A 17743-nucleotide genomic window follows, 5' to 3' on the forward strand; every position below is an offset into this window, starting at 1 on the left:
GATTTGGGCGTTAAGGCTCAGCGGAACCCATCTTGAGAAACCCGACTCGGCCTGAGAGAGCCCCCCAACACACATACCCCCATGCGCCAAACTTTCCCCATTTCGCCCGACGCACCGGACGCCTCCCGCGGGCCTCACTCGGGCTCGTGGTGGTGGAAGCGTCGGGGGATCCCGGTGGGCACCGAAAGCAACGACCCATGGGGCCTGCCCGTTCCCCTCGCCCCCACGCCACGGCCCCGGGAAGCGCAGCGCTGCCGCCAGCAGGAGGCGCGACTGCCAGGAGGACGCAGGCAGGGAGCGCCTGGCGGTCCCCCGCCCGGAGCCGCGGGGCGGGAAGGAGCCGGAGCGCTGGGGGAGGGAGGCGCGCGGCGCCGCGGAGCTCGGGCGCGGAGGCGGGGGGCGGGGGGCGGGGGCCGGGGGCGGGGCGGGCCGGACCGGGGCGGGGCCGGCGGGCAGGCAGGCAGCGAGCGCCCGGGGAGCGCGCCCGGGTAGCCAAGAGGGAGGAGCGCGGGGAGCGCCGACAGCCGCCCGCCCGCCCGCCCCCGCGCCGCCCGCGCGCAACAGTTCCCCCAAAGTTGCAGCCCGGGAGGCGGGCGCGCACGGGCGGCCGAGGGGCGGGCGGTTGGCGGGGACGCGGCCTCGCGGCCCAGCGCAGAGAGTCCCGGCGGGCGGCGGCGGCAGCATGGGCACCCGGCAGACCAAGGGCAGCCTGGCGGAGAGAGCCAGCCCCGGCGCTGCGCCGGGCCCCCGCCGCGAACGGCCCGACTTCTGGGCGTCGCTGCTGCTGCGCGCCGGGGACAAGGCGGGGCGCGCGGGCGCGGGGCTGCCCCCCTACCACCGGCGCGTCGGCATGGTCCAGGAGCTGCTGCGGATGGTGCGCCAGGGCCGGCGGGAGGAGGCGGGGACACTGCTGCAGCACCTGCGCCAGGTGAGCGCGGGGAGAGGGCGCGGGGGGCGCGCCGGGCCAGGGGGCGCCCCACCCCTAACCGAGGAAGCTGGGGGCACCGAGGGGCACCGCCCAAAGCCCCCTTCCGCGGGGATGGAGCACTGTCTGGCAGCAGGTGCCTCGGCGCTCCCGCTGAATTTGGGGCCTCAGGGCAGGGTGGAGGAAGGCTGGCCGGTGAGGCCCGCCAAAGGGGACCTGTTGGCATAATGTCCCCACTGCTCTCCTCCACAGGCAGAGAAGAAGGCTGGTCTCCGGGGATAGTCGGTGGGCGGGGAAGCCGGGATGCCTGCCTGATCTGGGCCAGGGCTCTTTTCTTCCGGTCTGCCCACTGGCAGTCACTCCCTGCCGAGGGTCCTCAAGGAATGCGGTTATCAGTTGGACCTGGCTTGGCTTCCCGAGAGCCAGTCCAGGGACACAGCCCTGGGGCCAATGAGATTCCAGTCCCTAGGTCCTTCACTCTCCTGGGAGGCATCCTGGATTGTAGTTCAAGGAGACTGTTTCCTCTCCCCTGACTAACTTTGGCAGATCCTCAACCATGAGCCCCTGTGGAAAGCTGTAGAGACAGGAGAGCTGGATTTGGTGTCCTGCGTGACCACCTGGCCAGCAAGAACTTCAGGAGGCTGCCAGGACTCTGTCCTTAGCCTGTGCCTGCCCCACTGGCTAGGGACAGATGTTGCAGAATTGGCCAGTGCTTTGGGGCTGCCCTGGGGCTAATGCTGTCACTCACCTCTCTGTGGCTTGTTTTCCTTTCTCAGTTTCTTTGGTGGGGAGAGGAGCATGGCCCATGCCATGCATTTTGTTGAGTATAAGTCAGGCAGGGAAGTGCAAAGCTGCTCTCCTGCATCACCAAACAGCTTGTCTTGGGCTGGCTTTGGGGGGTAGACAATCCAGGCCCCATATTCTTGCTAGACTGACCCCATTAGAGGTAGAGTCTACCGTGGATGGCAGAGGGAAAATCTCAGGTGACCTTTCTGAGGTTTTCCAGTCACCAATGAAAGAGGCTGTAGGAGCACCTTCCTGGGAGGAGCTTCCAAAATCTAATCAGACCCACATCCCTCCTGGGTTCTGCAGCTCTCTCCCCCACCTTTGTATCTGGTGCGCTCTTACCCTAAAGTATGTGTCCCCAAGCTGCGCACTGCGCAGGGAGAGGCAAGCAGAGACGTGGGGACTTGGGAAGATGTGAGACTTCTGCTCCTGCCTCTGCTTTTCCCAACAACCTCCAAAATGATGCCCAAGACGCTGCCAGATCCCCATGTGCCTTCTCTGAGTTCAGTCATCAAAGAAAGATGACATTATGCACCACTTAACTTTAGCAGTGTGTATTTCTTTGTCTTTTGAAAATTGGAAACTGACATATGGCCTTTGTAGTAACTCTTTCACTTTTAAACAGAAGAATGGGTTTTCCAGACCATGGTATCCCATTTACACACCATACAGTAAGGTTTTCCTGATCACATGCTGTTTCCCCCACCCTGCAGTGGGTGCTTTGGGGGATACAGAAGAGCAGAGGGAGCTGGCAAGCACTTCTTGGAGGGTGAAAGACCAGAGTGAAGCTCACATGATGGAGGGTCGCTTGGAGGCCCACGGGAGGAGACTGGACCCAAAGTGGGCAGATACTTTGGGCTCCCCAGTCCCTGTATGGCTGAGTATGATTCCACATCCTGGGAACATTGAGCTTCTGCCTGCCTTGCAGGGGAGTAGATAAGCCCCTGCAGCCCCACAGTGGGATCCTTGAAGCAAGAAGCATTTCCTCAGACATCTGCACATGGGTCTTATTGGTGTCCTGGTACCCGCCTCAGCTGCAGGACTGGGAGGACTGGGAGGACTGATGGGCGGTGGGAAGGGGCTTATCAGACTTCCCCCTTTTCTGTGAAAGCAGCAGGTCCTCAGGCTCTGGGCTCGTGTTGGGCTCCTTTAACCGCTGGCTGGGGATGTGAGGGCCATGGGCCTGGAGCTGCCCTGTGTGTCCTGGAACGGAAGAAGCAGGACCCCTCCAGGAAGTGGTCATGGGCCTTGAGCAGTGTGGCAGTGGAGCACAGGAGTGTTCGCATGCCTGTGACAGAGAGGTGGCTTTCTAGGACCCTGAGGCCATTTGGAGGAATGTCCAGCTGGATTTGTGCTGTGCACTGAAGTGGCTCTTTCTCCCAAATTGCATTTTCCTTTCCATTCCAGTTTCCTCCTCTAGTCTGGAGGTGGTGATGTTCAGAAAGGGAATGAGCAGCCAGTGAGAGCCATGAGAACACCCAAGCCTCACTGGGGTCAGACCAGCAAGACAGCCAGTAAAGACAGGGGTCTGCAAAGCGTGGGACACTGAGTTCTGCAGGAATGTCATGCAGGCCTCTGGGGTGGGTATCAGTGAGCAGGCACAGCAGCGAGGACAGTAGCCCTCACCTCCATTCACACAGCATGTTCTCCTGCATTTGATAACGTGGATTTCGCTGCTGGATTTGTGTATGCCCAGAGCCATATGGCTGGTGGGGCCTCAGGAGCCTTTGTTCCTGTGCTTCTTAGCCTCTTCAAGTCCTTGATCTTTTTGAGGCTCTGAAAGAGCTACACACAGTCTTCCCAGACAAATGCACTGACTCACGCGATCTCACAGGCAATTTCGGAGGGTTCACAAAGCCCCTGAAACCCAGCTACAGACTCCAAGTTCAGAATCTCTGCTCCAGTCCAATACCACTGTTCTGCCTGCTGTGACTTGCTCCAGGCTGGGGATCTGGAAAGAGAGACCCAACCCGGGTGCATGTGTGGCAGTTCACGGTGGGCTGAAGGACTGTGGCTGCTGGTGCCACTTCTTCTGAATGCCCCTCTTCAGCATCTAAGATTTGGAGGGTGTCTCTCCAGCTTGTCACTTGCTGCAGAGGTATCAGGAAGCCGCATTCAGCACAGACGACCCTGAGCTATGGCCAGGGGTGCAGGCAGGATGCCAGGCATCTACCTTGAAGGAACAGAAAGTAATCCTCTTCCCTTTAAGACGAGTGTAATCTGAGAAGAGTCCAGGGCCAAGGATCAAGTAGGCAGCTCGCCTTCCGGTCCTCAGTCAGCTGTGACCTTGGGCCCAGCAGATAACCTCTCTGAGTTGTGTTTCTTTGTTTCCCAAAGAGGGATCTGGGGTATGGAGCAGAGCAAATGCTACAAAGTGTGTGACATGGTATTGGTGCTGCCATTTAAGACACATTCTCTTGGTGACTATGATAAGAAACAGGAAAATCTGCCTCACTTTGGGTCTGGCCAGACTAGGGGCAGGGTTGTGGCATCCTTTCTCAGGCCTGGCCCAAGGATTTTTTGGATTCTATCTACCTGGCCAGGGTTCAGTCTGGATAAAAAACTCACTGCACATTTAGAAGCATCTGGAGCAAGTGCTCGTGGAGATAAAAGAAGCCAGCTTTGGATGGGAGAGGCTGTTCCTCTGCCCTTTTCTGGCCGCCATCCTTCCAGGCCTTCCCCTTCCCCAGATGTCCTTCCCTAAGTCTTGGGCTCAGGCCTGGTGTCTTTTTTTTTGAGATGGAGCCTTGCTCTGTCACCCAGGCTGGAGTGCAGTGGCATGATCTCGGCTCACTGCAAGCTCCGCCTCCCGGGTCCATGCCATTCTCCTGCCTCAGGCTCCTGAGTAGCTGGGACTACAGGTGCCCACCACCACTCCTGGCTAATTTTTTTGTATTTTTAGTAGAGGCGGAGTTTCACCACATTAGCCAGGATGGTCTCGATCTCCTGACCTCGTGATCTGCCCACCTCAGCCTCCCAAAGTGCTGGGATTACAGGCATGAGCCACCACGCCCAGCCAGGCCTGCTGTCTTTAAGGAGGCCTGGAGAAGAAGTAACCTTCCGTCACTGAGAGAAGAAGTAACCTTCCGTCACTAGGCCACCTGGAAGGTGAGCTGTCATCTCTTCAGCCCAGCAGTTTCCCTGAGTCCTCAAAATTTTGGACTGAGCTGTCAGCCTGTGTCATGGAGCAGCAGAAAAAGACATCTGTTTTCCTGGGACACACCCAGCTAAGGTAGCCCCTGTCTTCATGTTCACCAGCACCCCAGCTTTCCATGAGAAGAGGCTGATGGGGTTGGTTTACTTGAAGTATGGTGCATGCCCCTTAAGCAGGGCTGTTCCTATATTAACCTGTTTGGGCCCCCCATTGGTATGCTTAGGGCCTGGAATCCTGGTTCCCTCTGCTGTCTGGGGTGGTGGGGCTGGCTTCACTCTGCACCTGGGAATAGGAGCCACGTCAGCTAATGCCAACAAGAACCACTGAGGCCAGGCGCAATGGCTCACACCTGTAATTCCAGCACTTTAGGAGGCTAAGGCAGGTGGATAACTTGAGCTCACGAGTTCAAGACCAACCTGAGCAACATGGGTGTCTCTACAAATGCAAATACAAAAATTAGCCAGGTATGGTGGTGTGCACTTGTAGTCCCAGCTACTTGGGAGACTGAGGTAGGAGGATGGCTTGAGCTTGGGAAGCAGAGGTTGCAGTGAGCCAAGATCACACCACTGCACTCCAGCCTGGGCCACAGAGCCAGGACCTAAGAGTTTAACTCATCCCTCAAGAGGAGCTGAATAATGGACAGGCACCTGGAGACTCCCTGGAGATGTGGAGACTGGACAGGTCATTACTACCTGGAAGCAGAAAGATGAGCATAATGACCTCTGAAGGTCACCTTTTTCCTCCCACCCCCACCTAAGAACGCCTCTTTAGGTGAGCAGGTTAGAAGTCTACCAGACTCCAAGCAGGGGGCCCCTGCGCTGGGCCTGCTCCTCTTCCTCCACCTGGAATGCTTTTCTTGTTTCCACTGAATGCACCTTACCTTTCCAGGGCCACCTTCCTGGGCATGTCAGCCTAAGCTCAGAGATCCATGTGCCTCTGAGGTCCTACCACACTGGGAGGCATTCAGTCCATGCAGAGTTTTTCCCTGATCTTCCTTTTGTTTGTCAGATAAGGTCTAGTGCTTCCTGAGGGTGGAGACCCGCCACCACCGCTGTTATCCACTGTATGGTATTGAAAACCTGCAAGCTTGTGGCATACCTTAGTGAGTCTGTGTGCCGTGAAGATGTGTGTACGCGTGTGTGTCTCTGCTGCTGTCGTCAGTGTGTCCTCAGAAAGCATTTGGATTCCCCAGCTACGGCTGTGCAACTGTGGGCTGATTTACCAGGCTTGTTAGTACTGTCATGAGACACAGCACGTTTGTTTTCCGTGTGGTTGGATTTCTGGGAGTGATGTCCACAGGGCTTGGCTGTTCCTGGCAGCCTGCCAGGTGGTGGTGTTCTTGGAGAGAGGAGTGGCATGGTGCCCAGGCTCCGTGGCACCACGGGATCCCATCCGGCAGGTGCAGTCTGGGGCCTCTGCCGAGGTGGCGGGAGGGGAGTGGAGCCTGATGGGAGAGCCTGGCCTCCACATTCCTGATCGGCTCTTGTGCTGAATCATGTTCATTTCCTCCACAAAGAGAAACCTCCCTTTTTAAAATCCGCCGCTCTCTGCCTGGGCTGGATCGAGGCTTTTCCAGTGATAAAGATGCAGAGGGATTCCTGTGTCGAGCCTGCTTCATTGGTTTCCAAGGCTGCCAGGGACAGTGACTGGGGAAATAGCAGCCTCTGTAGTGGCTAAGCACGACTGCAGGGGCTGTAGCTGGGCCAATTATTCTGACTTTAGGGTCTGGTGAGGTGGTGGGGTGGGGTTACAGGGTCCTTTTTTCTGGAACAAATGCCACCTCCTCAGAGATTACCAGAAACTGCTTTGCTGTCTTCAGAAGTCCTAAAGTACCCTGGCCTCTATCCATGGACCATCAGGGTGGGTGCACCCTCCCCTCCCCCAGGGTCATTTCATTGCCATGCGTGCTTTTCTGGGGCAGAGGCCATAAAAACTGGCACACAATCTGTTTTCAGGAAATTCTTACAGAATGGATTGAAACTTCCCATCAGGCACACACTTCCTCCAGCCTCTGTCCCTGGCGTTCTCTCGCAGGAGACAGTGGGGTTTGGCTCAGACTTCTAAAGTGTTTCTACTGTGAGCATGGGCCGGGATATTCCCCCATCCCCCTGTAACCTGTGGGGTGGAAGCCATGACTCCTCCCTGCATCCCCACACCCTGTCTGCAGGGGAGAGGCTCCTTGAAGAAGGGTTATCTAGTGACCAGGGTCTTCTCTAACTCCCCCATCAGGATGCAGAGGGAGTGGGGTCAGCATTGGAGATTCTCCCCCTAGTGTGGGGATCCTCAGCCAGCCATCTGGCTCCCCTTCCTCACCAAGAGCAGGGCTGCTGGTGCCCTGCAAGAAAACCACGCATGCGCGCGCGCGCGCACACACACACACACACACACACACACACACACACACACACACACACACACTCTCTCTCTCTCTCTCTCTCTCTCTCTCTCTCTCTCTCTCTCTCTCTCTCTGCTGGTCCTGGCTCCTCCTGGCTGTTCTCAAAGACTGTCTTAGTCCTTTCAGGCTGCTATAACAAAATACCATAAACTGGGTGGCTTATAAACAGCAGATATTTATTTCTTACAGTCTGGAGTCTGGAAAGTTCAAGATGAAGGTGCTGGCAGATTCACTGGCGAGGCTGCTTTCTGGTGATGGTGCCCTCTCACTGCATTCTCGCATGGTGGAAGGAATGAAGGGTCTGTCTGGGTCTCTTTTATATGGGCACTAATCCCATTCATGAGGGCTTCAGCCTCATGACCGAATCACCTCCTGTAGGCCCCACCTCCCAATACCATCACCTTGGGGGTCAGGAGTTCAACATATACATTTGGGAGTGGAGAGGAGGGGACGCAAACATTCAGCACTGACTGTCATGTCCTCTCCCATTAAGAGAAACTGGAATGGAGGTAGGAGAGGGCCCAGGCATCTAAAACAGCAGATTTGGTTGCTGCATCTTGGACTCATCATTACTAAAAGGGCTGGGTGTTCTAAATGAGAACAGAGACCTTGGCGCGCCAAGCAGGGGCGGGGACCCCCCTCCTGTGGTGCCTGCTCTCCTCCCCACCCCCACCCGGCCCCGAGCAGTGCCCACGTGGCTCTCCAGAAGCATTTCCCAGCTTTTTTTTTTTTTTTTTTTTTTTTTTTAACTTTTATTAGCTCAGACTCCTGGCTGCTGCAGCCATATGGAGCTCTGCCGGCGGCTGCTGCTCAAAGAGATGTGGCATTTTGATGTTTCTAACTTTATCTTAACCAGGAGAGACATGGGAGCGCAGCTGAGTGTGGGGAGTGCCCTTGTGTGTGAGTGTATGCCGGGGCCACCTTCAGAGCTGCCCCTTGCCCCTGCTCGACCCTCGGTGTCCAGGCGGTGTCCGCGTGTCCTTCTGCCTCTCTGCCTCCCACTCCCTGCGGCTTTTCTTGGTGTCTCTGTTTCTTTCACTGTCTCTTCCCTGCTGTGTGTTTTCCGCTTCCCTGGGTGAGAAGCAGACTCTTGTTCCTCTGCCGGATCTTGGTCAGCTCCCCTCTGCAGCCTCCCATCCTTTGCCGTTGGGGAGTGGGGCTGTGAGAACTGGAAGCCGTTGGTGGCGGTCAAGAAGGGCGCCCAGCTCAATTTGATTGTCTGAGTGTCAGCCGTGCCTTGGGCAGGGGAGCACGCATTAGGGACACCTCCCCCATCTGCACATGGCTTTCTAGTCCATAAAGCATTTTCTCATGTTTATTTTGCTCCTTAGGTGGTGGGTTTTTTTGTTTGTTGTTTGTTTGTTTGTTTGTTTTTGAAATGGGGTCTCGCTGTGTCGCCAGGCTGGAGTGCAGTGGCGCCATCTCAGCTCACTACAACCTCTGCCTCCCAGGTTCAAGCGATTCTCCTGCCTCAGCCTCTTGAGTAGCTGGGATTACAGGTACACACCACCATGCCCAGCTAATTTTTGTATTTTTAGTAGAGATGGGCTTTCACCATGTTGGCCAGGATGGTCTTGATCTCTTGACCTCGTGATCCGCCCGCCTCAACCTCCCAAAGTGCTGGGATTACAGGCATGAGCCACCGCGCTTGGCCTCATTAGGTGGTTTTGTGAAGCTGACAGAATGTTGCTTAAAGTAAAAATGGTGGTTTTTAAAATTTTATGAAAGCAATATACAATTATAGAAAAATGAGAAAATTAGATGAGCAGAAAAGAAAAAAAACCAGTATGCATTAAATCATTTATTCAACAATCGAGTTCCTGCTCCTCCAGGCACCAGTCTAGGCACTGGGGATGCAACAGGCAACTCACCAGGAGAAAACCATGGCAGCAACTGTTTCCCTCCCTCCGGGAGGGATGGCAAAGACCCCAGAAGCCAGCACCAGTACAGGTGCACAGCCTGGCACAGAAGGGAGGCTGGCTTCACTGGGAGCCAGGAGCCCTCAGTTCTGGCCCCAGTGGAAACTCTAACTTGCCCAGCCCTTTCCCTTCTCTGGCCTTGGGTTCCCCATCTCCAGAATGACGGCGTGGTGGGTGAAATGACCCCTGAGGTTCACTACCACTGCTGAGATTCCAGCAGGTGCCTGTGGTTTTGGAAAGACCCCTTCATTCCCATGTGTGGTCAGTTATTTCTTCCAGGCCCTGAGCCAGATTCACATTCGAGCCCTAAGTTCACCCACCTTGGCCTCAGCTGGTGCAAGAGCTGGGATGCAGCGGTCCCAGGACAGAGAGGGGACACAGATACCTCCCCACCAGGTAACTGGAGCCGACCCCCATACGGCTGAGGCCAACCTGTCTGTGCTGACCGCAGTCCTAGCTGATGGAGGGTGAAAGGCCTCATCACATGGTGCCAGGGGCAGAGGCCAGAACCAGGGAACCTGCAGACTTTCACACGTGAACAAAGCCCAGCACTCACAGAGGCCCGAGCTGCCCTGTGTGCCATAAGCCATTCATCTCAGAGCACTGGGGAGGGGAATGAGGCTGGGGCAGGCACTGCTGGGACCCACTGCCCACATAACTCAGTGCCTGGCTCCCTTGCCACCTTTCCGCCTACTGTGGGGGCTGCTCTGGCCCCTCGCACATCTGGTCTCTCTCCCCTCCCTCTACTTTCCACTCTGCCTTTTCTGAGGGGCTACTCTCCATGCTCATCTGGATGGAGCCTGTCCCCATTCCGGCCTCTGTCCTGTCCACAGAGACCCAGACCTGCCAGCCCCAGCCAAGCTTCAGGGCCTTTGCCTTCAGAGGGCAAGAACCCTGCCTGGCAGCTGACTATGCACTAGTACTCGGTTCTTTCACTCAGCAGACGTCCCTGGGCACCTAAGCGGAGCTGGCACCAGTTGGAACAAGTAGGGAAGGCAGGGTTGGCCAAGGCGCTCATTTCTAGAAGGGCTCAGAGCAGCCACTGATGCCATAGAGGACTGGCAAGTGATTGCAGGGCTGGCCATGGTCAGATTCCAGCTCTGCCCTTGTCTCTGGCCATGGGGGCCTACACAGGTGCAGGGCACGCACACACTGACTGCTAGGCAAACCCCTTTCCTCAATGGGGCTCATGAGTGGACACAGGCACTAGGCCCAGGAGCTGTGGGTAGCCCCATCTCCCCCACTTCCTAGGTGGGCTTTGCCTGACCTGCTCTGCCAGCGCCTCCCAGCGGCCCTGGTCCTCAAGCCTGTCCCTCTCCTACCCACTTGGCCTTCCCACGGCCCTCAGCCCAGATCTCTCCCAGAGCATGCCAGGGACCTGTAGGAAGTGCCCCCAGCTATCTTGGGACCCCATGCATTGCACATTCCTACCCTACAGCCACTGTCCCCATGGAGCCTCCGCCCACAGATACAGGTGCCAAGGAGGCTTGCAGGACAGCCCTCATCCACCGAGGGACACCCAGCACCACAGGGAGCCAGCACTTGCAGCCTGGGAAGTTGGCAACCTGTGATGCCCCCCGTCCCACCCCACTGCCCTTAGTTTCTGTCTATGCAGTCACGGCCTCCTGGAGCCCCAGGTTCAGGCCCTGCCCGACAGAAAAGGACAGGAGTGGGGCAGGTTTCTCTCCCTTGGTGCCAGGGGCAGGTAAGGGCCCAGGAGAGGCTGCCCCGCACCAAGCATAACGATCAGAATTCCTGCCCTGGACCTGGACCGCCCAGCACACACTGCGCACCTGGCAGCCCTCCAACACCCCTTTCCCCATGGGGACCTGGGGAGTCCCCTGTGGGTGCAGACTGTGGAAAGGGCTGTGTTGTAGATGATGGGGGAGTCAGAGGAACAGGAGCTGCAGGTGCTCCTGGGGAGGCAGAGCTCTGTGGTGGGCTGGGCGGCTGAAAACAAAACCTCTGTTTCTGATTCCCTCCTGGTAAATGGTGAGCCTGGAGCTGCCTGCCCCACTGTCTGGAGAGCCCGTAGCTCAGATGCAGGATGAGGACAAGCACAGACAGGGCTCGGGGAGGAGACATATCTCCCCTCCTCTGCTGAATGCCAGGACCATCTCGCCCACCCACAGACACCTGCTTCTGCCAGGCCATCATGGGGGAGGGCAGGGGGTAGCCAGCAGTCCTCCTGCACTGCACCTGCCGGGGCCCAGGTGTTGAAGATTGTTGAAGATTGAAGCTCTGTGTTCCTATGGCAGGGCCTACAGTGGACTCAGCATGACAGTGAGATGCTCCTGAGATTGGTTCATAATTTCCTACTTAAGGCTCTTAATGTCTTCCCGTGGGGATGTTACTTCCTGTATTATAAGCCAGGCTTCTCCAGAGAAACAGAATCAAAAGGAGATTTACATGTATAAACACATACAGTTGACTATCACACTTCCTATGAGTGGGCAGCAGAGAGCAGGGGCTACAGAGAGGGAAACATGGAGGGGCTCTCATCTCACCTGGCACCAGGTAGGTGCTAGTACCTGGTGCAGTCCTGTGGCCTTGTAACAGGCTACCTGGCTGCCTTGCACATTGTGGTCTCACCGGCTCTCTCCTGGCAATGGTCCTGGCTCACTGCCATCAGAGGACAGGCAGCGCTGAGGTTCTAATGTCCTTAGAGGGCCAAGTGGCCTGGATCTGCCTCTGCCCCTTTCCCTCCCTGGAGGAAATGGCAGAAGGAGGGGTTCCATGGCTCCTTTGGTGAGAAGGCCTGCTGCAGTCAGAGCTGAGATGTTCAACAGAGGCGCACACAGCCCAGAGACAAGGAGTGGCCTTTGCAGGGTCACATAGGACTGGAACCAGGTCCCTGATTCCCAAGACCCTGCCCTGCCCAATGGTCCCTGGAGAAGCATTGGAAGTGATGCCTAGGTCTGTCCCAGTGAAAAACTCGGTGTTTTCTGAGCTTCCTCGGGTTGGGACAGGTGGGCTGGGTACCCTCATCATAGGCAAGATGGACGAGGGGGCTCTGGGACACAGAGGACCTGTGCTGTCCCTTCACTGTGGCAGGAGAAGGAGATGGGGAGGGACAGCCTCAGGAGAGGGGAAGAATGGGGAGCATAGTTACCTTGAGTGTATTCCTAAGTCAGCGGTCTCCAATCTTTTTGACACCAGGGACCAGTTTCCTGGAAGACATTTTTTCCATGGCCAGTGGTGGGGGATGGTTTTGAGATGATTCAAACACATTACACTTATTATGTACTTTATTTCCATTATTATCACATTGTCATATAATGAAATAATTATACAACTCACCGTAATGTAGAATCAGTGAGGGCACTGAGCTGCTTTTCCTGCAACTAGATGGTCTCATCTGGGAGTGACGGGAGATAGTGAGAAATCATCAGGCATTAGATTCTCATAAGTGTGCAACCTAGATCCCTCACATTTGCAGTTTACAGTAGGGTTTGTGCTCCTATGAGAGCCTAATGCTGCCACTAATATGACAGGAGGCGGAGCTCAGGCAGGAACTTGGGCCCACTGTTCATCTCCTGCTGTGCAGCCTGCTTCCTAACAGGTCACAGACTGGTACTGGTCTGTGACCTGGGGGTTCGGGACCCATGCTCCTAGTGACACTTTTTCAACAGTTTATTTCTTTTTTATTTTTATTTTATTTATTTTGGGTTTTTTTTGAGACAGAGTCTTGCTCTGTCCCCCAGGCTGGAGGTGCAGTGGTGCGATCTCGGCTCACTGCAAGCTCCGCCTCCCGAGTTCACGCCATTCTCCTGCCTCAGCCTCCCCAGTAGCTGGGACTATAGGCGTCCGCCACCACGCTCGGCTAATTTTTTGTATTTTTTAGTAGAGACGGGGTTTCACCATGTTAGCCAGAATGGTCTCGATCTCCTGACCTCATGATCCACCTGCCTCGGCCTCCCGAAGTGCTGGGACCACAGGCAAACAGTTTATTTCTTTTTTTTTTTTTTTTTTTTTTTTTTTTTTTGAGACGGAGTCTCGCTCTGTCGCCTAGGCTGGAGTGCAGTGGCCAGATCTCAGCTCACTGCAAGCTCCGCCTCCCGGGTTCCCGCCATTCTTCTGCCTCAGCCTCCCGAGTAGCTGGGACCACAGGCGCCGCCACCTCACCCGGCTAATTTTTTGTGTTTTTAGTAGAGACGGGGTTTCGCCGTGTTAGCCAGGATGGTCTCGATCTCCTGACCTTGTGATCCGCCCGTCTCGGCCTCCCAAAGTGCTGGGATTACAGGCTTGAGCCACCGCGCCCGGCCAACAGTTTATTTCTTAAAGTAAGATGTTGAGATGGTAGTGGCTATGACAATGATGACCTAGTGTTGGAGGAAGCAGAGAGCGGGACCATGACCTGAAGAGGTATTCCTATCGAGGGGCAAGCTTCATGAGCTCGCTGCCTCCATGTTAGAATTTGGCTACAGCTCTGCTCCTGGCAGCCCAGGAAAACCAAGAACTCGGGGGTGTAGAGGCCATTCAGTGACTGAGTCAGGTCACTCAAGGATGCCTATCACCTTGATTTCCTTCACTGAGGTGGAATGTGGCTTCTAGCCCATAGAGTGCCTTTATGAGAAGTGGAAGAAGGTGCCTGTCTGGTTGGGCACAGTCAGAGTCAAGGCTTGGTGAGTTCAGCCCCACCCAGACACCCTTGTGCAGTGCATGCCTTGCACAGCTGTACTTGGCAGCATTGGTGAGACTGCACGGAAGTTTAGAGTCTTTATCAGCTGAGGCCTTTAAGGAGCCTTAGCCCTTCTCCCATGCATCTCCTCGGGCACAGCCTTCTTAAATCACCTGAGGCAGTGAACTGCAGAACACCTGACAAAACTTGGCTTCTGCCTCTCAACTGGGTACTTGCCCTCTTTCTCTTGAATCGAGGAGCTGCAGGAATTGGGAATCTTCTAGAAAGTTCCAGCTCAACACCCTGGCTCTCAAAGAGGATCAGACAGAATCTAAGACAACCTGAGTGGATCTGGACTCACCCAGTCAGGGGCACCGAGGGCACCAGCAGAGGCATCAGGGTGTCCTTGTTGGGCTCCCTTGAGCCCCAGACCCTGCAGTATTGGAGGGGTCCAGGACTCCCCTCAAGCTTCCCAGACGGTTCACATCCTCGCCTCTGGCAGTTCTGGGGGAATGAGGTCTGGGTGCTCCTACCCCAGTAAGTAACTTCCACTTCTTCAGGCTTAGTCACTCCAGTGGATTTAGTTTTTCCTAGGATGTGCCAGTCTTCTGAACTTTTTATGATTCTCAGCTGCAGACTTATGTTTTCCACAGCCTTCTGGAGTTGTGGCGTTTCGGAGTAAAAACAGTCTTCGGCAGGATTCTCACTGGTGGGGTTTCCAGACAGCTGTCGGCCCAAGACAGACCAGCAGGAACTCAGAGGGGTTGGTTTGGGACATGGAAACTCAGACACAAAAGAGAATAAGTTACCTGTTCCAAGAATTCCCATCTCTCCAGAAAAGGTCCAGCAGGGCGAGGTGAATGGAAATGGCTTTGGTGTCGCTTGTCTTAGGGAGAGGCCGGTCCATGAGCCAGGACCAGAAGAGGGCTCTCTGAGGGTAATGGGGACATGGAGCGGGGAGGGACTTTGGGCTGGAAGTAGACTCTTTTAGAAAATGGGAGGCCAGGTGCGATGGCTCACTCCTATAATCCCAGCACGTTGGGAGGCTGAGGCAGGCAGATAGCCTGCAGTCAGGAGTTCACAATCAGCCTGGCCAACATGGTGAAACCCCATCTCTACTAAAAATACGAAAATTAGCTGAGCGTGGTGGTGCGTGCCTAACCCCAACTACTTGGGAGGCTGAGGCAGGAGAATCACTTGAACTTGGGAGGCGGAGGTTGCAGTGAGCTGAGATGATGCCACTGCACTCCAACCTAGGTGACAAAATGAGACTCCATCTCAAAAAAAAAAAAAGAAAAGAAAAGAAAATGGGCAAGAGGTGGAGTGTGGGCAGCTGGTTGGTGACCTGAAAGCAGGTATGCAGCAAAATGCTCCAAGTCTGTACCTGGGCCATGCTCTGAGGGAGGGAGTCCAGCGAGAGAGACCCTCAGGGTGGGATCAGGGATGCTGGATGGAGAGAGAGGCCTGAGATGCCACAGGAAGCGCAGGGCCTTTGCCTGGCCCATGGCATTGGCTGTCTTGCCTCACCCACCTCCACTCCCACAGTTCCTACCTGCTCCCTCCCAGTATCTTGAAGCTGTAGACAAACTCAGTGACCACTGAGAAACCAGGCATAGGCCCCTCCCAGCCCTGAGGACACCATCCCCACCCTGTCCCCTCCTCTGCAGCCCAGAAGGCGCGCTGATTTTCCACCCTGGGGAGGGGAATCAGGCCCTGAGAAGCAGGGCCCTAAGATGGGAACGACGTTGCCTGGCTGCAGGGTCTGGCAGCCCCTTGGTGCTCCTTCTGGCTCCTGCTAGGAAGGCCCCTGGAAGGGCATCTGTGGCTCCCTTCCTGGGCCAGCTCCTGCCCTCCCCACTGCCCAGAGCGCATTTTGAAAGGTCTTAGGGAAAGTGGCCAAGCATGGAGAGGTGGAAGAGCACAGGCAGGGCCTCAGCCCTGGCCACAGTCGTGGGTCCTGGGGCCCTCCTCCTCTATCCCGCCCGCTCTCCCCTTCCTGCCTGAAGTTGAAAGCTAGCTGGATTGGAGCTGGATTCCTCATCCAGCATGACTCATCTCTGCTCACCCAGAGGGAGGGCAGCAAGAGGTCTGAATCTAGATTCTTGGAGGTCTGGCCTTGGCCTTGGCCTTGCCTCTGACCTAGAGATTTAAAGTGGTAAAGACCCTTAGCTTGTAATGGTTAACTTCATGTGTCAGTCTAGCTAGGTTGTGGTGCCCAATTTTGGGTCAAATACTAGTCTAGATGCTGCTATGAAGGTATTTTTCAGATGTGATTAACATCTGAGGCTAGGCATGGTGGCTCATGCCTGTAATCCCAGCACTTTGGGAGGCCCAGGTGGGTAGATCACTTGAGCTCAGGAGTTTGAGACCAGCCTGGCCAACATGGTGAAACCGGTCTCTAGAAAAACTACAAAAATCAGCCAGGCGTGGCCGGGCACGGTGGTTCACACCTTTAATCCCAGCACTTTGGGAGGCCAAGGCGGGTGGATCACAAGGTCAGGAGGTCGAGACCATCCTGGCTAACACGGTGAAACCCCGTCTCTACTAAAAATACAAAAAATTAGCTGAGCATGGTAGCGGGTGCCTGTGGTCCCAGCTACTTGGGAGGCTGAGGCAGGAGAATGGCGTGAACCCGGGAGGCGGAGCTTGCAGTGAGCCGAGATAGCACCACTGCACTCCGGCATGGGCGACAGAGCGAGACTCCACCTCAAAAAGAAAAAAATCAGCCAGGCGTGGTGACGGGCACCTATAATCTCAGGTACTCTGAAGACTGAGGTAGGAGAATCACTTGAACTTGGGGAGGCAGAGGTTGCAGTGAGCCAATGTCGCGCCACTGCACTCCAGCCTGGGTGACAGAGTGAAATTCAGCCTAAAAAAAAAAAAAAAGAAATCTGAAATACCTACATGTGAAATCACTAGACCTTGAGTAAAAACAAAAGCCAAATAAAACCAGGTGCAGTGGCTCACTCCTGTAATCTCAGCCCTTTGGGAGGCCACAGCGGGAGGATTGCTTGATGCCAGGAGTTCAAGAGCAGCCTGGGCAAACAAAGTAAGACTCCATTTCTACAAAAAAAAAAAAAAATTTGAGACAGAGTCTCACTCCATCACCCAGGCTGGAGTGCAGTGGTGCAATCTCGGCTCACTGCAACCTCCTCTTCCCGGGTTCAAGTGATTCTTCTGCCTCAGCCTCCCGAGTAGCTGGAATTACAGGCAAGTGCCACCACGCCCAGCTAATTATTATTATTATTATTATTATTTTGAGACAGAGTCTTGCTCTGTTGCCCAGGCTGGAGTGCAGTGGCACAGTCTCGGCTCACTGCAAGCTCCACCTCCCGGGTTCACGCCATTCTCCTGCCTCAGCCTCCCAAGCAGCTGGGACTACAGGCGCCCGCCACCACACCCAGCTAATTTTATTTTATTTTATTTTTTAGTAGAGACAGGGTATCACCGTGTTAGCCAGGGTGGTCTCGATTTCCTGACTTCATGATCCACCCACCTCGGCCTCCCAAAGTGCTGGGATTACAGGTGTAAGCTACTATGCCCAGCCAACACCTGGCTAATTTTTATATTTTTAGTAGAGAGGGAGTTTCACCATGTTGACCAGACCAGTCTCGAACTCTGGACCTCAGGTGATCCGCCCTCCTCGGCCTCCCAAAGTGCTGGGATTACAGTCATGAACCACCATGCTCAGCCCATTTCTACCAAAAATTTTTTTTTAATTAGTCAGGCATGGTAGCCTGCACCTGTAGTCTCAACTATTCAGGAGGTTGAGGCAGGAGGATCAGCCTCCTGAATAGCTGGGACTACAGGAGTACAGAAGTTCTAGTCTGCAGTGAGCTAGGATCACACCACTGCACTCCAGCCTGGGTGACAGACTCCATCTCAAAAGCATAAATGGATAAAAGCTGATTACCTTCCATAATATGGGTGAGCCTCATTCAAT

At 55.3% G+C, this 17743-nt stretch overlaps 1 protein-coding gene and 1 long non-coding RNA gene across 2 annotated transcripts in view; one reads left to right on the forward strand and one right to left on the reverse strand.

The window, feature by feature from the left end:
- Window positions 1-533: 533 nt before the first annotated feature.
- Window positions 534-17743, forward strand: part of LOC105491098 (leucine rich repeat containing 75A) — a 48518-nt gene continuing 31308 nt past the window's right edge. The window contains exon 1 of the mRNA XM_011757262.3: window positions 534-928. Within this exon, the coding sequence (XP_011755564.2) occupies window positions 683-928 (246 nt within the window). The 5' untranslated portion in view covers window positions 534-682. The remainder of the gene's footprint in view (window positions 929-17743) is intronic.
- Window positions 11321-15345, reverse strand: LOC139359449 (uncharacterized). Its single transcript, XR_011615415.1, has 3 exons — window positions 14162-15345; window positions 12480-12537; window positions 11321-12349 (listed from the first exon to the last, which is right to left on the reverse strand). It is a non-coding gene; the product is annotated as an uncharacterized lncRNA (long non-coding RNA).

The sequence above is a fragment of the Macaca nemestrina genome, chromosome 17 (genome assembly GCF_043159975.1).
Source record: "Macaca nemestrina isolate mMacNem1 chromosome 17, mMacNem.hap1, whole genome shotgun sequence".
Taxonomy (NCBI): Eukaryota; Metazoa; Chordata; class Mammalia; order Primates; family Cercopithecidae; genus Macaca; species Macaca nemestrina.